The 19,275-nt window shown below is 22.4% G+C and overlaps 3 protein-coding genes and 2 pseudogenes across 3 annotated transcripts, besides 2 other annotated features; 4 read left to right on the plus strand and 1 right to left on the minus strand.

Moving 5' to 3' along the window:
* Positions 1 to 3,792: 3,792 nt before the first annotated feature.
* PBANKA_0316100 (Plasmodium exported protein, unknown function) lies at positions 3,793 to 4,780 on the plus strand (the record flags this gene model as incomplete). The annotated part of the gene is made up of 2 exons (XM_034567563.1): positions 3,793 to 4,017; positions 4,229 to 4,780. 2 exons carry the CDS (start codon positions 3,793 to 3,795, stop codon positions 4,778 to 4,780), a joined length of 777 nt encoding a protein of 258 aa, XP_034420043.1.
* A 1,551-nt stretch (positions 4,781 to 6,331) lies between these two features.
* PBANKA_0316200 (Plasmodium exported protein, unknown function) lies at positions 6,332 to 11,592 on the plus strand (the record flags this gene model as incomplete). Its single annotated transcript, XM_034567574.1, has 2 exons — positions 6,332 to 6,535; positions 6,577 to 11,592. 2 exons carry the CDS (start codon positions 6,332 to 6,334, stop codon positions 11,590 to 11,592), a joined length of 5,220 nt encoding a protein of 1,739 aa, XP_034420044.1.
* Positions 11,593 to 13,401: 1,809 nt separating this feature from the next.
* On the plus strand, positions 13,402 to 14,347 carry PBANKA_0316300 (fam-b protein; the record flags this gene model as incomplete). The annotated part of the gene is made up of 2 exons (XM_034567585.1): positions 13,402 to 13,476; positions 13,604 to 14,347. The coding sequence occupies 2 exons, from the start codon at positions 13,402 to 13,404 to the stop codon at positions 14,345 to 14,347; spliced, it is 819 nt and encodes a 272-aa protein (XP_034420045.1).
* Positions 14,348 to 15,667: 1,320 nt separating this feature from the next.
* On the plus strand, positions 15,668 to 16,961 carry PBANKA_0316400 (annotated as a pseudogene).
* Positions 15,668 to 16,961: a sequence feature (PIR protein, pseudogene;~BIR protein, pseudogene).
* A 383-nt stretch (positions 16,962 to 17,344) lies between these two features.
* Positions 17,345 to 18,916, minus strand: PBANKA_0316500 (annotated as a pseudogene).
* Positions 17,345 to 18,916: a sequence feature (fam-a protein, pseudogene).
* Positions 18,917 to 19,275: the final 359 nt, after the last annotated feature.

Genomic DNA, 19,275 nt, shown 5'->3' on the forward strand with positions numbered 1-19,275 from the left:
ATGATGATTAAAAAGAATAGCCTTTGCATATACATACCATTTCATCGTGTTTTCCAAAAAATAATAATTTTATCATATTTTATTTTATTATACTTATATTTTATTTTATTATACTTATATTTTATTTTATTATACTTATATTTTATTTTATTATACTTATATTTTATTTTATTATACTTATATTTTATTTTATTATACTTATATTTTATTTTATTATTATACTTATATTTTATTTTATTTTATTACAATTTGGCAAAAACTTTTGAATATGTGTTAATTTTTTTTGAGCGCGATTTTGTGGTTATTTGCAAAAATGATGCGAATATAAAATGATATTTTCCACATAATTATTTTTTTTGAATACTTTGGTTTGGTCTTATTTTTCGAAAAGTATAATTAAAAGGAGTAAAGAAATATAATGCATGCAAGTATATAACATTTCTTTATATTATAATTTTTTTTTTTTTGAATTAAATTTTTTTTTTGATATTATTATGTGTAAGATTAAAAATAATATCCTTTTTTTTTGTCTAATATTGAGATATTATATGCATATGCAAAGATATCATATATAACTATTTTTATATTAATGAGTTTCTTTTATATTTTCTCCTGACATTATATACAATTTTTGAAAAAAATAAATGGCTTATTTACATGGATGTGTTGTGCGCACATTTTCGTATATCAAATATGAGCAGTTTAGTAAAAATGCTATTTCTATAACATTGAATATCCATTGAATTAATAATTTGATGTTTTACAATAGCCTTCAAAATAGTAAATAAATAGTGGAATTTTCTATATAGTTATTTTTTTGAGGATATAGGAAAAGAATAAATAGTAAAAAAGAATAAATTTATAATAAAAAATATATATAAAACAAATATACAAACAATTATAAGTATATGTATTGGTGGATCAACGTTATAGACATAAATTACAAATCATTATTTTTTTAATAATAAAATATGAAAATGGCAATAATACAATTATTTTACATATAAATATGCACTCGGTGTAAATATATAAATAACTGTTATGAGAATTATTTTTTTTAATATTTTAAAATATAATTTTGCATAATAATATATTTCCATATATTGGAATAAATAATATTATAATTGTGTAAAAGCTTTTTATTTAATTATTTTAAATTATCGAATATATGTTTTGTTTATTTATGTTTCATTTTATTAGTAAGTTGCTTTCAACTATTTTTGTTGTTATCTAACAATGTCATGAACTTATAACGCGAATATGGCTTTTCAGCATATATGCTATGAAAAATAAATATATTGGTAAAATTATGTATTTTTATTTCTTGAAAAAAATAAAAATATACTTTCATTCAAAATTTAATTAAATAATTTTTTGGAATATTGTGTCTTTTTGAAAAAATTTAATATTTTCTCATAAGTTGGTATTCCATATATATATATATATACATTCCATTGATTATTATGTATATAATTGTATAAATAATACATTTTTTTTTATTAATAAAAATATATAATTCATAAAGTTTTTTTTTTTTTTTTTTGAATTCATATTATTCATAATAGATATTTTATTTTTAGACTTAATTACTAAAATATTAAATTTATCAGAAGTTTGTTTTGTTTAGTGCGATTTATCCAATTTCGTTGTTTTTCTTAAATATATAGAGGTTGTGTCTATAATATGTATATAAGATGGAAATATGTCAAAATATTTTTATAAATGTATATATTATATTTTTGTCTTTTTTATATCATTATTACTATAATAAATAATAAAGATAATAAAAGTTAATCTTATTGTGGCCATGATTGGTTTCCATAATTTTGTAACCATATTATTTAAAAAGAATAATGTAAATAAATAGGGATTAAAATAAATTATAATAAAACATTGTAAAAATTATAGTATTATCATGTTTGTTTGGTAATAAAAACATCAGGGTAGTAATTATAAAATTGTTGTTATTTTTGGACATACTTTTATTATGGCAATTTAAACATTTTTATGACCCGGTTTTATGAAACCTTAAGTTGCATTAGTTGGATAAGAAAACAAAAAAAAACAGATCGGGATACGGTATTATTATTTTTTTTTTTGTAGAAAAGTCGATAAGGAAATTAAAATGGTTTAAAATATTTAAATGTTTTTTAGAGAATATTAAATAGGGTGAATTTTTTTCGATTTTTTATGAGAATAATATGAATAAAGATATAAACTTTCTAAGTATAATAGTGTATAGTAATATATTATGAATATGTGTATATATAAATATTAAGGATAAGAAAATGAATAACCATTGATATATGATCTGAATTATGTATTAAATTGGTGAAATAATTAAAAATAGAAAATATATGGATTTCAATTTTTTTGTGTGTGAAGGTATATATGTTTATTGAGTTTTTTATTTCGAAAAATACTATTATTGTTATTTGGACATTCTTGATTTTGAATTGTTTTTATAAAAATTCATGATAAGCATTAATTATAATTAGGTTAATTGCATTGGCATTTTATGCCAATTTAAGTGAGCATATATGTGTAGATATGTTTGGATGGGTAGCATTTTTAATAAAACTTATATAATAAAATAATATCTGCATATTAAATAGAATTTAAAAATAAGGTATATTATATATGACTACTAAGAGTATAATAATGTGAAAATATATTTTGTGAAATATTAAATCATTTTAAGAATTGTTTTAATAAAATTTTTGTAAGTTTATGTTTTTTTCCATTTTTTTTTGTATTTTACAAAGAAATTGAATAGTCAACCCTTGGGAGTGTATATATAATAAAAGAGGAATAGAAATCTAAATAGTTTTTTATAAATTAATTTTTAAGATTTTTATTGCTGGCTAAAACTTTTTAGACTATGTAAAAAATAACTTCCCAGAAAAAATAAAGTTTAATATGCGAAAGGGTGTTAATATTGGCTTATAAATATGTATATAATAAGAAATGAGAAAAATGATATTATTTTATAATTATAAATAGTATATAGCTTTTTATTAGTACATGAATTTTATTTTGCCCATTTATAATATGTTTATACAAATAAAATTAATTGTGTAAAGAGATTAATTATTATTACTATTATTTGGGATTATAACAAAGTGTACATGATTACTACTACTGCTACTACTACTACTAATAATAATACATTATTATGAAAATAAAATTTTATAATTATAAAAATAAAGGGTATAAAAATGTAAAGCTTTTAGAATTATTAAAGCATTAATCATTCAACTTAATATTATTTTTGGTTTTAATAATTATATTTTTAGGGCTTTTGGTCGAATTACTATAACTTCTTATTGCATGCATTTAACATAGATATAAAATAGTATTATTATTTTTTATAATTAAATAATTTTACATATATTTTTATAAGGCCATATAAAATAAAAAATAATATAATTCTTTTTTTTTTGAAAATTTAAATACATAATTTAATTATAATTTGAATAATAGAAAAAGTGTTATTTTTTATAATTAAATAATTTTACATATATTTTTATAAGGCTATATAAAATAAAAAATAATTCCTTTTTTTTTGAAAATTTAAATGCATAGTTTAATTATAATTTGAATAATAAAGGCTGTGAGCTGTCCATTGTATTATTATTATCAGTTAGTTAAATATAATGAGTTTGTATTGAGTGTACAATGTTTAATTTAAATGTATAATTTGTTAATTCTGCAATAATTTTTATATATATAATTTGGTTAAGTTTATTTATATATATATAATAAATTAACTAATTTCATGATATAAACAAAATGGAAAAGTCAAATAATAATTTGCTAGTGAGGAGTTACATATCGGATTATAATAAAAATAGTAAATTCATTGAGTATGATGAAAAAAATAATATACATAAAAAAAATGATGGGCATATGATAGCAGAGCTTTATCAAAAAAATAAAACAAATATTTTTTCTTTTCTTATTAAGATTTTTATTGTGATTCAGATAATATGGATATCTCAATTTTCTTCTAGAAATGTAAGTTATATATATGAACCCCAAAAAGGTTTGATAAGTGTGTCATAATATTTTGATTTACTTTTTTTTTTTTTTTTCTTTAGACGCTTGTGTTGTGTAAAAATTATGTCGGTTCATATTTTTTTTTTTTTTAATGAGACAATTATATTTCGATGTTAATATAGTTAAACACGTTTAATATGTTTAAATATATTCTTTTATATTTATTCAGGATGTATTTGGGGAAAAAGGAATTTCAAATTATGAAAATTGGGAGCATTTTAAAAATAATGAGATTATAAGAAATCATAGAATATTAATGGAAAATTTACTAAAATCACCTTCGGGTCCTAAATATGAAATATTGGAAAAAAATGTTATGGATCAAATTGATCATATTTATAAAACTCAAAGTAAAAGTTTTTGGTCTAAAATAATGGGATTCATTAAAAAAATGGATTTACTTTTTGAAAGAGAAGTTATAAGAATTTTAGAATATATAGAAAAAGAAAAAGAAAAACCAATTAAAGATGGTATAAAATTTTTTAAAAGTTTAAAAGTTTTTTTTAATGGATTAAAGCTTTTTTCGGCACCAATTGCAGCAGCAGCTAATACATTATTAATATATTATTTTAAGCCACAAATAATAAGCTTAACTATAGGAATTGGACTAAATATTTTACCAATAGCTACTGTGGCTTATGTAATTTACAAAATATATAAAGTAAATTCAGAAATTCAAAAAAGCAAATTTAAAAAAAAATTCTCTAATAAATTTAAATGATATTTTAAAAAAAAAAAAATAAGGTTGTCACACCGAATTATAAATCAAACATGCGTTATATGTGCATATACAACTTTCCCTTTTATATAAAATAAAAAAAAATTGTATACACAAATCATTACATTTTGCATATTTAGGGTATGCAATTGTATTACTCCGCCTATTTGAATAAGTTTTTATATTCATTTTTTTTTATTTCATTTTATTATTGTTTTTTATATTTAATTTTTTCAAATTCGTGACGATATTAGTAAAACTCACGATAAACATATATTACTGCCCATTTAGTAATGAACTTGATAAATATCCTAATTTAAAATTTTGTGACATTTATTGAAAGGTTGAATTGAAATAGATTGATTATGTATTTTCATCATATCCTAGTATCCCCCAGTAAAAATAAAAAGAAATAAAAAAAAAATAACAATAATATAATATATAAAAGTTAAATTTTATTATTAAATTTATTTATTTTTTATTTAGTAAATTTGTATTTTTAAGTTTAATTACAATTATATAATAAAATCATTAAAATGACAATAAATATAATATATATATATATATTTGGATGTTATTATAAACTAATTTTTTTATTAGTTTTTTTTTATTCTTTAAGCCTTTAATATTTTTTTCACTTTCTTATTATTATTAGTATATATATAGTATGATAAAATGGATATATATATATGCTTTTTTTTTTAAATAATATAATAAGTAAATATTGTCTTAGAGTTATTAAATCAAAAAAAATATGCATGTGAGGTTTTTTTTTATATAGGTACTAAAAATATTTTAAAGCGGAGTAATATTTAGGATATAGTTTTCGCATATTTTTTTTGATAAATTAGTATTATTTATATATATAACAAAGATATTATAAAAAATATTATTAAAATTGGATTATATATATATAGTATGTATGTATGCAAACAAGAACAAATATTAAATGAAAGTATATAAAAAATTTCACTATCCCCCATATTTATTATAAATAAAAAAATTTAATAATAATAGAGCTAGCTGCTTTATACTTTTATCACGATGCATTTTAGAAAAATGTATAGAATAAATATATTAATTAATATTTATGACGTTATAACATATATTAGTACTTTTGCATTGTTATATATTTTTTTATATTTCAGGATTGACGCAATATTTTATATTTTTAAAATTATTACATTAAAATATATTTTTTTTGGGGTATAGGTTTTTTTTCATGTTTTTATTTTGATTTTGAAAACTATTGCTTATTATTATGATTAGAAAAAATAATAAAAAATAGGGAAGTAATAATAATCTAAAAATCATAGTTATATAAAATTTTTCTTGTATTCATACATATATTGTATGTTTTTTTATATGCAATAAGATTTCTATATTTTATTTTTTGTAATTTTTTTTTATGATTATACTTATTAATAAAATGTTTTCAAACAATCCAATATAGAATAATTTAATGGGAAAACATAAATAAAGTATTATAATTTTTTTTATAGTTTTTATTTTTATTAATGGCGTTAATTAGTATATTAATAATAGCCGATTAAAATGACAAAAGAATCATATTATTCTTATATATATTATCATAATGAAAATAATAAAATTTTAGTAAATTTATCATCAAATAATAGCAATATGCAATCGTCTAAAAAATGTTATATAAGAGGAAACAATTACAAATTTTCTCTTTTATTAAAAATAATTACATCTTCAATTTTAATAGCATTATCATATCACGTTTCCTATACTAGTGTAAGTAATAGAATATAAAATAAATATATGACTATATATAGTATATACTTTATTTTATAACAAATTATATTTTTGATGTATCTTTTAAGATAATATATATTACATCAAGTTGTATAATTCAATATTTATATCCAATATATGTTTTATGTTTTTTTATAATTTTTTATAATTTTTTACAATTTTTTATACTACAGAATAACTCTAATAATACTTGGAGTAATAATAATAATAAAAATGATCTGAATAAATTTAATAAATTATTTAAAAGAATATTAAGTGAGTTAGATGAAATAAATGGGTTCACATCTGAAATAAGAGATGTATCTTTTGAGAATCCAGAAAATCGTGAAGAAAACGAAATAGATAATTTAGACCAAAATATTAGTGAGAATTTAAACTTAGATAATGATATATTAAATAATATACTTGGTGAGCAAGCGTTGAGTGAATATGCAGATAATGATGAAGAATCTGATAATGATTCTGTAAATAGCAATTTAAGTGATACACAATATGAACAAACATATAATGGTGCATTAGACAACGGCCTAGAAATTGAAGATGATAGTAAAGAAGAAAAAGAAAATGATGAAATAAGTACTAATGCCTCCGATACCATAGAAACACCCGAAGGTACATCTGAACCAGATAGTGATAGCACTGTAGTGGGGCGGGTTGAAGAAGTAGTAGAACAAATAAAAGTAGAACAAGTAGAAGTAGAACATGCTGAACAACCTGAGCAAGTAGAAGTAGAACATGTTGAACAGCCTGAACAAGAAGAAATAGAACATGCTGAAGAAGATAAACAAGAAGAAGTAGAGCATGCTGAACAACCTGAACAAGTAGAAGTAGAACATGCTGAAGAAGATAAACAAGAAGAAGTAGAGGATACTGAACAACCCGAACAAGTAGAAGTAGAACATGCTGAAGAGGATAAACAAGAAGAAGTAGAGCATGCTGAACAACCTGGACAAGTAGAAGTAGAACATTCTGAAGAAGATAAACAAGAAGAAGCAGAGGATACTGAACAACCTGAACAAGTAGAAGTAGAACATGCTGAAGAAGATAAACAAGAAGAAGTAGAAAATTCTGAAGAAGAACAAGAAGAAATAGAGCATGTTGAAGAAGATGGACAAATAGAAGTAGAGCATGCTGAACAACCTGAACAAGTAGAAGTAGAACATTCTGAAGAAGATAAACAAGAAGAAGCAGAGGATACTGAACAACCTGAACAAGTAGAAGTAGAACATGCTGAAGAAGATAAACAAGAAGAAGTAGAGCATGTTGAACAGCCTGAACAAGAAGAAATAGAACATGCTGAAGAAGATAAACAAATAGAAGTAGAGCATGCTGAACAACCTGAACAAGTAGAAGTAGAACATGTTGAACAGCCTGCACAAGAAGAAATAGAACATGCTGAAGAAGATAAACAAGAAGAAGTAGAGCATGCTGAACAACCTGGACAAGTAGAAGTAGAACATTCTGAAGAAGATAAACAAGAAGAAGCAGAGGATACTGAACAACCTGAACAAGTAGAAGTAGAACATGCTGAAGAGGATAAACAAGAAGAAGTAGAGCATGCTGAACAACCTGAACAAGTAGAAGTAGAACATGTTGAACAGCCTGAACAAGAAGAAATAGAACATGCTGAAGAAGATAAACAAGAAGAAGTAGAGCATGCTGAACAACCTGAGCAAGTAGAAGTAGAGCATGTTGAACAACCTGAACAAGAAGAAATAGAACATTCTGAAGAAGATAAACAAGAAGAAATAGAGCATGTTGAACAACCTGAACAAATAGAAGTAGAGCATGTTGCAGAAGATGAACGAATAGAAGTAGAACATGTTGAACAACCTGAACAAGAAGAAATAGAACATGCTGAACAACCTGGACACATAGAAGTAGAGCAGGTTGCAGAAGATGAACAGGTTGAAGTAGAGCATGTTGAACAACCTGAACAAGAAGAAGTAGAATATGTTGAACAACCTGAACAAATAGAAGTAGAGCATGTTGCAGAAGATGAACGAATAGAAGTAGAACATGTTGAACAACCTGAACAAGAAGAAATAGAACATGCTGAACAATCTGAACACATAGAAGTAGAGCAGGTTGCAGAAGATGAACAGGTTGAAGTAGAGCATGTTGAACAACCTGAACAAGAAGAAGTAGAATATGTTGAACAGCCTGAACAAATAGAAGTAGAACATTCTGAAGAAGATGAACAGGTTGAAGTAGAACATGTTGAACAACCTGAACAAGAAGAAGTAGAACATTCTGAAGAAGATGAACAAGAAGAAGTAGAACATGTTGAACAACCTGAACAAATAGAAATAGAACATTCTGAAGAAGATGAACAGGTTGAAGTAGAACATTCTGAAGAAGATGAACAGGTTGAAGTAGAATATGTTGAAGAGCCTGAACAAATAGAAGTAGAACATTCTGAAGAAGATGAACAGGTTGAAGTAGAACATGTTGAACAACCTGAACAAGAAGAAGTAGAATATGTTGAACAACCTGAACAAATAGAAATAGAACATTCTGAAGAAGATGAACAGGTTGAAGTAGAACATGTTGAAGAAGATGAACAAATAGAAGTAGAACATGCTGAACAACCTGAACAAGAAGAAGTAGAACATTCTGAAGAAGATGAACAAGAAGAAGTAGAACATGTTGAACAACCTGAACAAATAGAAATAGAACATTCTGAAGAAGATGAACAAGAAGAAGTAGAAAATTCTGAAGAACAAGAAGAAATAGAGCATGTTGAAGAAGATGAACAAATAGAAGTAGAGGATGCTGAACAACCTGAACAAGTAGAAGTAGAACATTCTGAAGAAGATGAACAAGAAGAAGTAGAAAATTCTGAAGAAGGACAAGAAGAAATAGAGCATGTTGAAGAAGATGAACAAATAGAAGTAGAGGATGCTGAACAACCTGAACAAGTAGAAGTAGAACATTCTGAAGAAGATGAACAGGTTGAAGTAGAACATGTTGAAGAAGATGAACAAATAGAAGTAGAGGATGCTGAACAACCTGAACAAGTAGAAGTAGAAAATTCTGAAGAAGAACAGATAGAAGTAGAACATGTTGAACAACCTGAACAAGAAGAAATAGAACATTCTGAAGAAGATGAACAAGAAGAAGTAGAACATTATGAAGAAGATGAACAAGAAGAAGTAGAAAATTCTGAAGAAGAACAAGAAGAAATAGAACATGGTGAAGAAGATGAACAAGAAGAAATAGAACATTATGAAGAAGATGAACAAGAAGAAATAGAACATTATGAAGAAGATGAACAGGTTGAAGTAGCACATGTTGAAGAAGATGAACAAGAAGAAGTAGAACATTATGAAGAAGATGAACAGGTTGAACAACCTGAACAAGAAGAAATAGAAAATTCTGAAGAAGAACAGATAGAAGTAGAACATGTTGAACAACCTGAACAAGAAGAAGTAGAAAATTCTGAAGAAGAACAAGAAGAAATAGAGCATGTTGAAGAAGATGAACAAATAGAAGTAGAACATGTTGAACAACCTGAGCAAGAAGAAATAGAACATGCTGAACAACCTGAACAAATAGAAGTAGAAAATTCTGAAGAAGAACAGATAGAAGTAGAACATGTTGAACAACCTGAACAAGAAGAAATAGAACATTCTGAAGAAGATGAACAAGAAGAAGTAGAACATTATGAAGAAGATGAACAAGAAGAAGTAGAAAATTCTGAAGAAGAACAAGAAGAAATAGAACATGGTGAAGAAGATGAACAAGAAGAAATAGAACATTATGAAGAAGATGAACAAGAAGAAATAGAACATTCTAAAGAAGATGAACAGGTTGAACAACCTGAACAAGAAGAAATAGAACATGTTGAAGAAGATGAACAAGAAGAAGTAGAGCATGCTGCAGAAGATGAACAAATAGAAGTAGAACGTGTTGAACAACCTGAACAAGAAGAAATAGAATATTATGAAGAAGATGAACAAGAAGAAATAGAACATTCTGAAGAAGATGAACAAATAGAAGTAAAACACGTTGAACAGCCTGAACAGGTAGAAGTAGAACATGTTGAAGAAGATAAAAAAGAAGAAGAAAAAAAAATAATAATGTCTATGAAAGGCGAAGCAAGCAGTTTATATGAAATATTTTCTCATATGGTTATGGATCTATCTTTAATTATGAATCCAAATAAAGTTAGTGATGATGAATTAATAAGAATATTCAAAGATTATCAAGATAATCTTAATAGAAAATATAATTTGGGATTCGATACAATGGATAAACTCGAAAAAGAAGGAAATGGAGGCATAGTAGAACCCTCTAATAATGATGTTGAATTGAAGGAAAATGCAAACGATTTCTTAAAAGATACATTGGAAATTTCAAAGGAAAGTGGAAAAGAGGATGATGTTCCTTCACTTATGTATACTCGTAAATTCACGAAAAATTCTTCAGGTTATGATATTCAACAAATAAAAGAGAATTCAACAGATGAAGACTCTAAGAAAATTAAAGGATATGCAATGGGAATGGGATTCCGAGGTATGATTAATTATTATAGATCATTAGCTTTTCAAAAATTAAAAGAATTAATAACGCTTGCAGCAAATAAATTCAAAGATAGTGTTAAAACATTGTATGATCGATTTAAAACTACAAAAGTATTTGAATATATAGATAAACATATACAAAGGGTGGAAACGATTAAAATCAATGCTGTAGCTTATCTAGACATGATAGGAATAAATACAAAGAACATTAAAAAGGGATTGAAAATAACAAAGAAGATTATACTTAAAATAGCTGAATTAACTTTAGAAGCATTAAGACCCATATATGACCTTGCCAAAAGAAGGGTCAAATATTATGGAATTGATCATCATATAAAGGAGCTTGCCGAATACATAAAAGAAGAATTAAGTTTTAGTATAGCATTATATACTGGATTAAGTGTAATTGGATATTTACTTTTTAATTCGATATATGCTTCTTTATTATCTTCATTAATTATAATTTTGTTTATTCCATATGTACTTGAACGTATGCCAAGAAATGCTTAAAGGGTTCGAAGATAAATTTAAGATTTCTATAGAAATTTATTTAAGTAAAAAGTTTGAAATTTCCTTTAAATTATCCGATTGAGAGTATTTATATGAATAAATAATATCATTGTTTGCCACTAAAAAATATTATATATATGTATGCGGAGTATATTATACTTCACAATTCTTATACTCCATATATATATATATGGAGTATTTTAAATATTTATAATTCACAATTGTTGTAGAAAAATTAAATTTAGATTATATATATATATATATATATATTTTTACAATTTATTTTATTATTAATCCTTGCATATATATTTATCAAAATAGTCATTTTATTGCAAATAAATACACATATACCTAAAATTTAGTGTATATACATTTTCATAGTATTATAAGGATATCATTGTGTAATATCGTCGATTTTAAGACTTAAAATTATATACCTATATATATGCGACTTATATAGGCATATTACTTTATATATTTATTTATATATTCTATGATTGAGTATTTTAATTTGTATTTTATATAAAATTTTGGATTAAATGGATATTTAATGGCTTTATTAAAACATCTTTATTATTTTAATTTTTTACTTTAATTTTTATTGTATGCGCATTACATATACTTTTTTTTATCTACGTTATGAACTATAGGCATAAACCGTCTATTTTTATAAACACAAAAAATTGGATTTAAAAATTAACAAAAATATATAATTATTCGCTTTTAATATTATTAATCCGAATGAGATAAATCATATTGATTAGATAGATATTCAAAAATGCTAATAAATGATATATATAATAATAGCTATTTTTAAGTTCATACTATTTATTATAGTAAAATATATAGTATAAAAATTACTGTTATAAAAAAAAAAAAATGAGAATAATACTAATTACAGTTGTAATTACCATTATTAAGGACGATCTTGACTATATTTTATTTATAACTTGTTCAAGTTAATTTTATATTAATAAATACGACATAGCGTTTAAAAATATTAAATTGTAGTAAGTTGAATAAAATATTCAGCTGGTAAAGTTAAGTATTTAATTTTAAGGTTAGTAATGATAATAAAAATTAATTTTTTAAACCTTGTTATTTTTATTGCATATAATTTAATGATACGATATACTTCATTTGGAGTAATATCAATTAGTATTTTATAATGTTTTAATAGGAATCGCATTTCCATGCAACATCAGATATATTTATTGCGTATATAAAGCTATTATATATCTATCATTATTAAAAGTTGTAAATTTTGTAAAAAAAATACATTAGAATTCATTAATAATATTTATAGCATGAAAAAAATATTATAAAAATAAAATAAAAATTTATTTAAATGGTAATTTATTATTGTGTTTCCTAATATTTTTGAATTTGTTATTTATAATTTGTATACTAGCTTTTATTTTAAGTATATATTTATTACCCATTTGAAAACATGAATAAACCTAAACAAAATTATTATAATATTGAAACATTTACTAAGCATAATTTAAATTGCAAAAAATATTTAGGTCGAAATTATAATGTAAATTTTATATAAAAATATGCAATGTGAAATACTACAGAATTTAAATTAATTATTTTTTATTTAACCAAAACAAGTAAAATATGCAAATGTTTCCATTCATAGTACGATATTAATAAAATTTGAATTTGTGAGAACATTAACTTAAATATATTACAAAAAATTAATGTATAATAATATAATGGTTTCGTATGATTATATATGTATTTTAAAAATTACAACATGGTTATATATTATATGTATTTATTTAATAGATAACTAAGTTAAAAATGAAAAAATCAAATATTTTTAATAAAATATTATTGCTTGCAATTATTATTTGTTCTTTAGAATACCACCAAAATGTAAGTTATTACCATATTATCTTTATTGTATATAATTATTATTGATCAAAAAATTTATGTTAAGTTTAAGTAGTTAAAATGAATAATATCTAAATATATGTTATTACATATCTTATTTCTTTTACAGGAATTATACAATATAAACGAGATAAACATATATCCTCAAAGGAATGCAATAAATTTTGGAAATGGTAGAATATTAGCATATACAAAAAAACCGATAGACTTAAATTATTTTTATGAATCAGTTTTAACTCTTAACGGTCAAACAGAAGATGAGTATAGCGATGAAGAAATATTAAATCTTCAAGATATTGACAAGTCATATATAAATGATTTGAAAAATAATAAGTTAGAGAATTTAAAAATTACAATTTCGAAAACAAATAATTTGGTTAATGAAACTATGAATGATATATCAGAAACAATGAAATGTGATGATGATAAAAATAAACGTCAATTGGAATCCCAAAAAATACCTGATAATGAAATATTCAACATATTAGGAGATAATATGGATAATAAAAATGAAGATTATTTTTTTCTCAGTAGGCATCTAGAAAGTTTTAAGTTATTTCTAGATGATAGCTTTATGACAAATATTGATTATAAAAAAATTGAAAGGGAATATAATATTTTATTTACAAACAGTGCATTTAACAAATTACTACGTAAACATATTAATAAAAGTATAGCTAGAAATGCAGCAAATGTCATATTATGGAATTTGTCAATCGCAATTTTGTCTGCACAAATTAGTTTTGGATTCTTGTTATTATTCCCTGTATCTATGGTAGATTTTAAGATTAAATATAATCAGCTCAGAAAATTACATAAAATAAGAAAAATAATGAAAAAATATTCCCGCTAATTCAATTCATTAGTATCATAAAACACTTTTTTAATTATTAAATTTTATAAAATATAATAACAATTTTTCAAAAGAATATAAAAGTATCATGTTTTAGCATTTTATCGATTTTTATTACACCTGTTTGAGTTAATTTTTTTTGTTACATATCAATTATAGTTTTTTTGTCTTATAATTTTCGTGAAATTCATTCATCTTATTAGTGTACTATGTGTAGTGATTAATATACTCTCAAATGAATTTTTGTATTATTGGTAGCTATATTTAATTATATTTTTTAGCATTTTATTTTTGTTTGATGTGATTGTAATACCATTCTAAACGATTGTATTGTCAATATATATATAAATTTACTTAAAAAACTTTTAAACAAATTTAATATATATATTATGTTTAGTATTTCCATAAATATAAAGTATGAATATCCCTTGCATTTAGCTAATATATATGTTCTATGTCAAGAACATAAGAATGTTTTGACTACATGAATAAGGCATATATTTTACAGATAATGATTTAACGAACTTAAAAAATGAAATATTTTTTTTTGGAAATATAATTTTTAATTGTAAAAAAAATATATATAAACCAATTTATCTGAATATGGTGTAGAAATAGTTATATATTAAAATATTTTGCATATAGAATAATATTAGAATATAAGAATAGTTATTGCGCATTCTAAAATGCGTTATTAATTTATATTATTAATTGAAATGTAAATGCAAACGATAGATTATATATTTAGAAAAATCAATAACACTAAGCTATTTTAAAAGATTATAATTTTAGCAATCATTTTTTTTATACTTATTAGAAGTAAAATATAAAATATTTGATACATAATAATAATAATATATAGTGTAAAGTAATGAAAGACAAACGCATTTTTAATAATTACCGTAATATTATATTTTGTACTCTTTATATATTTATAGTAACATAAGTTTTGAAATTTATTTATTAAAAAAGTAGTGAATATATCTTTATTTTCATGTGTAAACATATAATATAAATATATTATTATATAAAACAAATTTAATATATTATTGTTATTAGATTTCATGAATTTGTGTAATATTGTTATTCACGGTATTATTTTAAAAAGTTGTATTATTTAGAGATATGATAAAAATGTTAAACAAATGACTACTTAAAGCAATTTAGTGATTGTCATAAATAAAAATTAAATACCTTTTTAATACTATTATTATTGTATGGTAATGTAGTATTAAAACTAATAGAATTTCTTTAAATATATATATTAATTATATAGAATACCATTAATCGGATAACATATTTTATTACAATACATTCCTTATGTACAAGATAGAATTATGGCAAATTGTTTACAGATTAAAAATAAAATCCAGAATAATAACTATCAATGTGGTATACACATTTTTTAATAAAATGAATTTTATTTTATTGTTTTGCATTGTTTATAAATTAACTTAATTTCATAATATTTCATTAATACCCATTTTATTAATTTTTATAATATTTTCTTAGTGTAAGCATTTAAAGATATTGAGCATTACTTTCCTGATAATTTTCTTTAGAAAAGAACATATCTACTGAAATATAAGACGATTATTGTCCTATTAGCAATTAGGAAGTGAAAGGAATGCAAAACTTATGACGAACGAATTGGAGCTATGTTTAAATATTGATTACAAGTATTATTTGTTAATAGTTAAGAAAATCTAGAATCCGAAAATAAAAATAAAGAATACTCCGAATATTCTATACTGTGATTAAGTAATAAGATAAAGCAATTTAAATATAAAAATAACATGGAAATAATGGATTTTTATGCTACGTTTATAGAAAATCATGATTAGTATAATGATTTTCGTGACAAAATAAATAAAAAAAAATATAATTATTAAAATTCATAATGTGGGCCAACAAATTCAAATAGTGAATATCGCGATTCTGTAAACATCATAGACTTGATGAAATATTTATGTTGTTTTGTTGAAAGATGTAATTCATATTTTATTGGTGGAATTAATTGGATTGAAATTAATACAATAAAGGCATTGAACAATTTAAATGATATTTTTAAAACAATTGAAAATTATTTAGAAAATATATCACAAATAAATATTCAAGAAATAATTTATGGGCCAATACAGTAATCAATTGAAAAACAAACAACTAATGAAAAAGAAGGTAAACAAACAGATGCAGAAAAAGTTGAAGAGTCTGAATCAATTGAACATAAAGCTAGATCTAATGTTATATTATTAGACACGTGGAATGTGCCTCGAAATAATACGATCGAACTGAAAGTTGATAAGTTAAGAACATAGTTGGATATATTTTTACCTAAAGAATACAAACTAATTGGCATTGACTTTATAGTTCTTTTAATACCAATTATTTTCGCAGTTGTGTATAAGGTAAATAAAAAGAAAATTTCTAAATATAGCATTTTTAAAATATTTATCCACTACATGTAATTTTTTTTCGATTTTTATGTTAGTATAGGTTAGTTGGATGGAGAAAAAGGTCAAAGAAAAAACAAAACATGAAAAAGGTTATAAATTTGGTTGTTGGAAATAAATCAGCCAATATAGTTATGAATTCATTTGATGATAAAAGATAAATGAAAATAATTATAAATTCAGATTATGACAAAAGAATATCGTTACTAAATATATATGAGCATTTTTCGATATATCATATGCCATTTATTAATATATATTTTTTTCCTATTTTTTTTTATAAAAGAAAATGAGATTCTTTAAAATGTCAATTTGAATAATAAATTATAACATTTATGTTTAAAATGCCCAAAAATTTAACACATGCAAAATATACTAAAAATGTATAAACATGTTATATTCAAAATAAACATTTTTAAAAAGAAAAAAAGTCGTTCTTATCATGTTAATTTATCATAGGAATCATGTATGAAAATAAATATATTTTATTAATATGTGTATCACACTATTAGAGTGTTAAAAAGACAATATTGATAATATATATTTATTTCGTAGAAAACATGTCTTTTAACTTGGTAATATTTAACAGTTGTATTGCTTTTTCTCTTTTAATGGAATACTTTGGAATTGTGGAATCAGAACCATTAATCTACGAATAAAAAAATAGATAAATATATAAAAGAAAATATTATAAAATTGTATGAATATAATATAATTATGTATATTTATATAGAGATTGTATATGTTGATAACTGGTAAAATGGAAGTAGCATAATAACAAAATAAAATAATGATAAAATGAAATTATTGTGATATTAAATTTGTATATTTATTACAAGGCTGGTATAGGTAACTTCAACATATTCGTGGCATTTTGTAATTATATACCCAGATAAGCTGAAAGATAATTTTTTTAATTTTTCTGAAAAATTAATGCCAGTTTCGAATGATTTCAAACAGTCTATGATCCTTTTTATATTATGTTCTGTATTTTAATTGTTTTGGCCATTTACATGCATATGTAAATAGGCAATTATAGTTTTGTTGCTTGATACCTAAAATTTTAATAAATAAAATATTTGTATAAATTATAGTGCAGTCATATGAAAAATATGATTTTAAGAGGGGAAAAAGGAAAAAAAGTTTCTTACATTAACTTTTATAGATAAAGAATAATAAATTGTATTTTTTATAACGTTGCTGTATCATTAATAAACTTGGATGATATATACGGATAACTTGTCCTAAAAAAATTATAATATTTCACACATGTAAATTAAAATATTATGAAAAATAATAAATGAAAGATAAAAATATAAATATATAGTATTAAAATAAAATTTAGTGATAAACATATACTAAGTGATTATTTAATTATATTTTTATATACCATCAATAAAAGTTTTATCGAAATATTTGGCAACATTTGGATCCCATAGAGTGCTTATTATGTCATCATATAGTGATATCTAAGAAAAAAAATATATATAATAAATATATTTTTATTTTAGATTAACTTAAAAAATAGTTTTCATGAATCTATACCTTATTGTGATTTTTGATCTTAATATTAAGTTTTGCAATGTTTAAGCCTTCGGCTTCCTTAAAGAATATATTTACATCATTGCAATATTTACAATATAAATTGTCACTATTTATATTATTACTATGATACTGTAAAAACATTACTGCGTGATTCATAATACTTAGCACATTTTCAGTTTCTTCAGAACTTTTACATAGAAGGTGATTGCTTTGTTCATCTATTGCTTCGGAATCATTATTGGACAAAGTAAATCTATTTTTAATTTGAAAAAAAAGATAAATGTATTTATAAATGATATTTTAAATTATAATCGTTATTCAGGTTCGTATTTGAATAAATATGTATATGATATCATTATACATGATGCATGAATATCTATAGTTATATTAAATATGGATATACTGTGATATTTTCTTACGTAGTATTGCTTAGATCAACTATGTTTTGCTCAGGATTGTGTAGAATAAATCTGGTTAGGGGGTCACCTTCTGAATTAGCTTCGGTCGCAAAGACTTTATTGTTCAAACATAGGAATAAGCTTAAAAAATAAAAAGATTTTTAGTATGCCATTTATTCATTTTATTCAAATAAAATATTAAAGATATTTAATATTTTTTGAAGATAAAAAAATCAAAAAGTTGTAAAGTATATTTCAAAATTGAAACAAAAATATTTTGGAAAGATTATAAAAAATTGATAATTATTTAAACAATAATTTTGTATATTTTTTATTTAAATGGCTGAATAGAATACAACATCACCAACCGAAGTTTTCATAAATATTGAATTATCAAAAAATATTATTATTATTAATTTCTAATATTATAATATCTAAAAATTATTATTTTTAATTATATTATATATATAATTTTTTAATATATCCCATTATGAATATGCAATTTTTATATTTAATTAAACTAAAATTTATT

This window comes from Plasmodium berghei (assembly GCF_900002375.2).
Source record: "Plasmodium berghei ANKA genome assembly, chromosome: 3".
Lineage (NCBI taxonomy): Eukaryota > Apicomplexa > Aconoidasida > Haemosporida > Plasmodiidae > Plasmodium > Plasmodium berghei.